Source organism: Rattus norvegicus, chromosome 5 (assembly GCF_036323735.1).
Source record: "Rattus norvegicus strain BN/NHsdMcwi chromosome 5, GRCr8, whole genome shotgun sequence".
Taxonomy (NCBI): Eukaryota; Metazoa; Chordata; class Mammalia; order Rodentia; family Muridae; genus Rattus; species Rattus norvegicus.
Genome location: NC_086023.1, coordinates 72,022,475 through 72,030,664, shown reverse-complemented (window position 1 = coordinate 72,030,664; position 8,190 = coordinate 72,022,475). Strand labels below are relative to the sequence as shown.

The 8,190-nt window shown below is 38.4% G+C and overlaps 1 protein-coding gene across 1 annotated transcript; it reads right to left on the bottom strand.

The window, feature by feature from the left end:
* Positions 1-6,536: 6,536 nt before the first annotated feature.
* Or13f5l1 (olfactory receptor family 13 subfamily F member 5 like 1) lies at positions 6,537-7,496 on the bottom strand. The gene has a single exon (NM_001000405.1). It carries the CDS (start codon positions 7,494-7,496, stop codon positions 6,537-6,539), a length of 960 nt encoding a protein of 319 aa, NP_001000405.1.
* Positions 7,497-8,190: the final 694 nt, after the last annotated feature.

The following is an 8,190-nucleotide window of genomic DNA, read 5'->3' as shown; positions in this document are numbered from 1 at the left end:
GCAGGTCACTAGGCTGCTGTTTCTGCATGTCATTAAGGTTAGCTATTCTGCTCAGAAGGATGACTAGGAGATCGGTAAGACATTTGTTTATAGAAGTTCTGCCTATACATAGGCAGGATACATGGAATCTGTGGGGTTTGCCTCCATAAGCTCTAAGCTCACTTAGTCCGGGGCTACACTTTGAGAATTCCAAATCTTAGGTGTATACCTGGTGCCAGAAATAAAATCACCTCTCCTTTCTAAACTATATTCATCGTCAGACTAGTAAATCTCTGAATGACTACAGACCTGAAACAAATGCTCTTAACCGTAAGGTATATGCTGGTTGTTTAGCCTGCCAAGATTCATTCTTGAGTTTTATTTTCAAATAATCAAATAATATTATGTTTATCTGTTTAGATTTTTCAAAGGAGATTTTTTATTTTTTTTTAAATTTTTACTATTATTATTATTTTGTCTAGCCCAGGCTGCCTTTGAACTCAGAATTTTCCTGCTTCTTCTACCAAAGTGTTGTTAAAAGTGTGGGAAAGGCCTGGGCCCAAGGGATGCTTAGGGATGTTGTTTAGCAGTAGATGCAAACTGGGAGAAATATGGGCTTTGTATATAGAATAAAGGAATAATTTCCCTCTGTATGATCACCTAGCCATGGTAGCACAAGGGAATTGATTAATTCTGTTGGCATTTAATCCCATCGTGTGCAAAATTGCTCTAAAAGCATTTAGCATTCTGTTTTCAGTTTTCAGTGCTAGGGTCCAGTCTTCTTTTTCTTCCCCCTTTCTCTTTTTTTCATCTGTCCACGAGCCAAATTAAAGTGTCTGTCTGTAGTTTTTTCAGTTGTTCATTGTGGCGAGTGTGGCAATGTATGCCACACTCATGGGGTGTGGCACCTCCTCCCTCGGGCTTCGGGAGTTCTGGGGACTGAAGTATGGAGCTGGGTACCTATTTGAGAATTGTTGCAGAATGGCCTGACTAAGATTTTTATCCCTTTCTTGAACAAAGATTACATTTTGTGACTGCTGTTGCTAGAAGTGTAAGTCTTCATCTTATATCTCTAATCTGGGTTGTAGCTAATGGTCTGTGTTAGCCTCATTGATTGCTACCGCATCCCAGAGGCTCCTGGAGTTACTAAGCAGAGTTAACTAACGTCTCTGTCTTTTACAATCTTCTTATCCTCTGATAGGTGATATTCCTAAGCACATTCTTCAGTGGCAAACCTGTATCCGAGTTTGGTTGCTAGGGAACCCATTTATAATAGTCATAATCTATAGTTTGCAACCTGACATATTGACAAAGGCAGACATGATGCTTGTAGAAATAATAAAAAAAGTTTTGTTAATAATAGGATTATTTATATTTTTCTGTAAATTTCCAGAATTCTAAAGATGGCCATACAAAGATAACTCATGAAACAAAAGTGACAGTTGTCTGCATATATTTCAGTAACAATTCCTTCTCTAGAGCGTTGTTCAACCCAGGAGTACAGAGAAGCATAGTCTAGGATCTGGAAGGCTGTGCTTTCTTTTACTGGCATCCAGGTCTTCATTCTTTTTTCTCTAATGATATTTCCTTCACTTTTTGGTACTATGATGAAATGGTCCATTCCCACAGTCTAGGTTTAACCATAATTAGTCTCCCCTCGCCGCATTGCCTCAACTTCTCAAAAATTATTACTGCTGATCAATTTACCAGATATATACCTGTAGCCAGAGGATGATTTCTACATCTGGTCTTTTGATTCACCACACTTTCAGCTACTACATCCTTTCTGAATTCAGTTCTTTTCTGTATCTCAATACCCACTCGCACTACTTCCTAATATAGAGATGATGAAGAGCCACACTGGATAGTCCCAAAGGAAACAAACCAGGTAGTTACGGTTACAGTTATAGTTGTTATAGTTAGTTATACTTGTAGTTAGTTACAGTTATAGTTATACTTACAGTAAGACTGTATTGGACAAACACTAATTTTAATAGTTCAGTTTTGTTGAATCTGTGAGACAAGCTCTTTTCCTTAGACTATCTGTTTTGGTAAGCATGTGATATCTAAAGAAAATTGGCACAGTTGCTTCAGAAAAGCTATTTGGGGTTAAACATTAAGAACCACAAACTATCTTTATTAAGAAGCACACAATTGTTTACCTTTGGAGAAGTAAAACTATTTCCAGACATGTTTTTCTTCCCTGAGATCACGATGCAAGAGTACAATCAAACTTAAGAAGCAGCAGTGATAGTCGGCAGCTTGGAATTAATTGTGACAAGAGGAATCATCTAGATCAGTGCTTCTCAGTCATCCCAAAGCTGTGGCCCTTGATAGAAGGCATCACCCAGAGCAGTGGTTATGGTCACAACCCTTTAATACAGAGCTGCATTTTGTGCTGACCCCCAAACATAAAATTATTTTCGGTGCTACTTCATGACTGTAATTTTGCTGCTATTATGAGTTACAACATTAGTATTTTTGAAGATAGAGGTTTGGCAAAGGAGGTGTGTCCCATGAGTTGATGACCACTGATCTAGATAAGTATTTTATATCCACATGAATCAATATGAGTTGCTAATGAAAGAGGAGGTTACACTAAAAATGGCAACTGTGTTGACCAGCTAAGGATATGGAGGGTAAAGAGTTTGCATTGTTGTGTCATCTCTACCTATGAGCAGACAAGGCTCTGCAACATTGCATGGCAGCTCAACCTCTTGCTTTTGTTCTGTACAACTCCTACCGTGCTGATCTTTCCAGTCTTCTGCTACCATTTGCAGGGTACCCCGTGCTATGACCCTGGCCCAATCTCTAAACATCAGTCTTCCACATTCACTTGCTTAGTTATCACATTTACTACACAATTTATACTCAAGCACATGATATCCTTAAAATGATACTTTCTCACACACCCACTCCATTCACAACTTTTGCTTTCATTAATCAGTGACAGGAAGTTCAACAAATGGTGCTGAGAAAACTAGATACCCACATGGAGAAGACTTAAATTAGACCCACATTTATCAACCTGTATACAAGTCAACTCCAAATGGACCAAAGATGTCAATTTAAGACCTGAAAGTACTAGAGAAAAACATAGGCAGTACTCTACATGATATGGGTGTAGGAAAGAACTTTCTGAACTAGACTTCATTTGAACAGAAATTAAAAGCAATAATTGACAAATTAGAACTCATAAAACTAACAAGCTGGGGCATGAGACATTACTCAGTATTTAAGATCATTGGCTACTCTTCCAGAGAACCCACGTTCAATTACCAGCACCCACATGGCTGTTGACAAGTATCTGTAACTCCAGTTTCAGGAAATCCAATGCACTCTTCTGGCCCTATGTAATGCATGCATGTATCACACATTTATAGTTATAGGCAAACCACTCACATAAAATAAAAATAAACCAACAAGAATAGATCTACCATATAATGCAGCTACACCATTTTTGATGTGTGCCTGAAGGACTGGACTTGTACTCACTCCACAGAAACTTGCGCAGCAGTGTTAATTGTTGCTTGAGTCACAGTAGCTTTGAAATGAGAACAAGCATATGCCCATCAGCTGATGAGTGGATAACTAAAATGTGGTGTATATACAATCAAAGTGTTTCCAGTGGTAAAGAAAAATAATACCATGAAAATTGCAAATAAACAAGTGAAGTAAGCTAAACTAGAAAGACAAACACCACATTCTTTCTTATTTGTGGATGCTAGCTCTGAATCTTTTGTTTTGTGTGCATAACTTAGAATATCCATAGAAGCCAGAAAAATAGAAAAAAAACCATTGGAAATGGGGTAAAAGGACTTTTAGAGTGGAGAGGAGAATAGCAAGACACAGGTCCCATGATGGACAAAGTGAAAAACTGGAGTGGAGGACTATATCGAAGGGAAGGAGAGAAAGATGGAGGGAAGGAGAGAGGTAGCATGATACAGAGGGAGAGGCATGTATATATAATACGTAATACTAACCATATTTTGACAAGCCATAGGAAAGCATACTATTTTATAAAGTTACTTAGAAACACGTACAAACGCACACACACAAATGCACACATGCAGGCACACATACAAGCTCACACGCACATGTGCATGGTTTCAGGAGTTACCCTACATGGTGAGACAATGATACCTCCAGATTATTTACCAAGAAAGTGTTTCCTATCAGTTTGCCCGAGTGTACCTGGAGGTGGTTCTCAAGGGTGGTTCAAAGCCAGCGAGATCTCCCTTAGACCTTGAAATCATGTCTGCTCTCTGAGAGCTAAAACGGTAAAGCTTCCAAAGTAAAACCTACTGCCTCGCTGAAGTCAGCCACCTGTGCACTGAAGTAGGGAAGTACAATGAATGCAAACATTGCAGACAAAGGATAAACTGGATGTTTCCACAGAGAAGCAGAAGGGACCTGTGGAATGAGTCAGTCGGGCACATTCCAATGAACTGTTTCTTCTCTGAACATGGTAAGGGCTGCTGCAGCCATGGGGGCTACTCCTGATGGGACAAGTGACAGTTAAAGCACAATGCAGGTTTGCACACACAGGTTTATCTTTGTGGTGCACAAAACAGATCCCAACTTTAAAAAATACTTACTCCCCAAACTCTTGAAATTAGAGGACCTTGTTTAGGCTACTGACCCAACCAGAGCAACTGAGGACACATTACTGGGCCTTGCTTCTGAGCATTTTCAGGAACTGTTCCAGAGGAAATTCCTCATTCATTTGGACTCTTAGCCAAAACCAATATTGTCACTGGTTACAATGAACTATTTAAGTAGAGATGACATAAAAGTAACTGACCTTCCTTTGGGAGAAAATTTGAGTTGACAGAGTGAAGTGTCAGAGAGCTGAGAGTGAGAACTTCTCTCATGCATGCTAAGGGCATTTGAATTAAGACCAGTAGAAGAATTCCACCCCTCTGAATGCGTACATTCTTCTTACAGACCTTTTCCCTAAATCCATGCACCAGTGATGAGTTACCTTTTCTGAGTCCCGACTTCCTCAGGTATAGGTCTCATAAAATAACTTATTTCCTTCATCTTCCCCGTCCTAATTCTCTGTCTCTCTGTCTCTCTGTCTCTCTGTCTGTCTCTGTCTCTGTCTCTGCCTCTCTCTCTCTCTCTCTCTCTCTCTCTCTCTCTCTCTCTCTCTCTCTCTGAGTGTGTCTGTCTCTGTTTCTCTGTCTCTGTCTCTCTCCCCTCTTTTCTTTCCTCTTTTTTTCCTTCTGTGTTTTGGGTGAGGATCTCAGTCTGTGGTCACAGCTGCTTTATCATCCTTCTGCCTAAGCCTCCACAGTGCTGGGATGACAAGAGTTCACCCCAGTACTGGGATGATGCACAGGTGTGATCATCTCTCCTTTCTTAAATGTAAGGCCCACATGAGGCTTGTCTGCAGTAGCAAGAAGTACACTTTCACAGGGATGAAGCCATCATTTACATAATTTCAAGGAAGTAATATATATGTCAGCTTTGTGTCCAGATTCCAGGAGGATTTAAAAGAAAAGGAAAACACCTTAGTTTGTATCATGGTGACACCTTAACTTGCAGTTTGTTCACACATATTAAACATGATTATGAATGTTTTGGTCCATATATTTTTAATATAGATACAGTATCCCTTTTAAAATATACTCATTATAGGGTAGGGTTCTTTTCTTTATTAGTTCTACGTGGTCAGTTAAGCAGCATGGTTTTAAACACGCTGAACATGTCTGTTCAATAGTGCTGAGGGTTTAAAGCTAAGTCCTTGGATATGCCGAATGATAACCCAACTGTTGAGCTAACTCCCAGGTCAATTGTTTAATGTGTTAAAATAGTGTTATGGATAAGTAAGTGATGAATTTATTAAAACACTGAAGTAGAATATGAAATCATTTTATCATTAGACCCATAATTCTAAATCTCTCATTTTTATATTTCTAGTGAAGCCCATAAATAAAATTACAATTGTGAAAATCTTATTATGATATTACAGATATTTATTCACTCATCAGTATATGCAACCCAAATAAGTAGTCATTCAAATTTGTCTCGCCAAGTCTGGAAAAATAAATTTCACATTTTAATGTTTCAGACACTAGGAAGGGTACCCGATAGTGAGAGTCCTGTGTACATACTAACTTAAAATATCTTTCTTTATAAATGCAGAGATAGTTGGCAATCACTGAGAAAATATTACTTCAGAATTTGCTGTCTAATAATTCTATATCCTTGTTATATAACTTATTTCATGTTTATGTCACTGCTGGACTTATTTTCATGTTTATGTCACTGCTGGACAGTGAGATCATTGAGTAGGTCAAATAGAAAAGAGTAGGTAGCTACCACATTTTAAGTTCATACTAATATGCAATAAATGCTAACTACCTTCCTGACAACACATTTCTATATAAATGATTCGTTGATATAAAACATTTTACAAGGCAAATCAGGATATAGGACATAATGGTAGTTATAATTAAAAGTAGTGTTTTCTAGGAATTTGGCTTTTGTTATTATGCTGTTTTCTCAATCAATTTGAAGATTTATCTGGATAAGAATTCCTTATTCCAATATTATTTGAGGACAGAAGTTAAGATAGTACTGAAGGGATTTCTAATCAACAATTTTTTCACAGCCATTTTGACTTCTTTGTTCCGTAGACTGTAGATAATAGGATTTAGCATTGGTGTTAGTCCAGCATATATCAATGCCATAAATTTATCTATTTCCTGTGAGTTTACAGATGAGGGCTTCAGGTACATGGAGAGAGCTGTCCCATAGAACAGAACCACCACAGTCAAGTGGGCTGCACATGTTGAAAAGGCTTTGCTTCGGCCATCCACTGAGCTGATCCTCAAGATGTTGGAGAGGATGGATGCATAGGAGACACAAATGAGCAACATTGGCAATGGGAGAAGAAGGATGCTGATCACTAACATAATTAACTGCACCATGGCAGTGTCTCCACAAGCCATTTTTAAGAGAGCCAGAATTTCACAGGTGAAATGATTGATGATGTTATTACCACAGAGAGACAGATGAATCACAGGTCCAGTTTCCACCAAGGCAGTGAGGCAGCCTGTAGCCCAGGAGCTGCTTGCAATCTGTACACAGACCCTCCTGTTCATAATGATGGGATATCTCAGGGGGTTGCAGATGGCCACATACCTGTCATAGGCCATCATAGAGAGGAGCACACATTCCGTGGAGCCCATGGCAAGAGAGAAGTACATCTGTAAAGCACATCCTGAGAATGAGATGGTGTTTTCCCCTGAAACAAAGTTTGCCAGCATAGGAGTGAGAGCAGAAGAGGTATACCAGATGTCCAGAAAGGAGAGGTTGCTAAGGAAAAAGTACATGGGAGTGTGCAGGTGAGAATCAAGGATAGTGATGGAGATCAGAATAGTATTTCCCAGCAAGGTGATCAGGTACATCAGCAGACACAGCACAAATATGGTGACTTCAATTCTGGGGTACTGAGAAAATCCCAGGAAGAAAAACACTGTGACAGAGGACCAATTTCCCTGAACCATTTTATGATAGTATGTTCATGTCTATGTCCTAATGGATTACAGATATATATATATATATATATATATATATATATATATCTGTAAACAATGCTGCTTTAACTTTTCTCACAGTTTTTCCTTCATATAATCTTAGGATTTGTATTTAAGTGCCTCTCTAAATTGAGAGTATTATTGTAGAAGTGCATGTTTGAACAGTCAGTCATTAATATTACTTATTCAGGAAGTCAAGAGTAAATAGTGAGCTTGTTGTTTTTGCAGCAAGACCTTTTCTCCTGTTAAGGTGGAGTGAAAGAAGAATTCATTAAGTAAACATTGTAAGAGAATAACAATAGAAACAATCATTTGCTACCCCTTATTCCAAAGCAACATTTGTAGTTGATCTACAAATGTGTATTTACCTTTAAGTTACTAAGATGATTTTCTTCTCTTAGCTTGCTAATATTCTTCTTAAAGGAAAATCTCTAGCTCCCAAATTCACAGTTTCTTTTGCCTTTCCTAGAGAGATGCTCACAATGGTTTGGAGAGTCAATAAGTAAAATAGTGTACAGATTTCTAAGGATATAAAAGAAATTAATTGAAGAACTTGAACACTGAAAAACGAATTGGAGTTTCCTTTCTAACCTGAGAAAATGGTAATGGATATTCTCATGGCACAGAACACCTTATGCCTACATTTTCCATGTCTATAGTTGCC

Coding starts and splice junctions, on each gene's coding strand:
- Or13f5l1 (NM_001000405.1), bottom strand. CDS start 7,496: ATGGTTCAGGGAAATTGGTCCTCTGTCACAGTGTTTTTCTTCCTGGGA.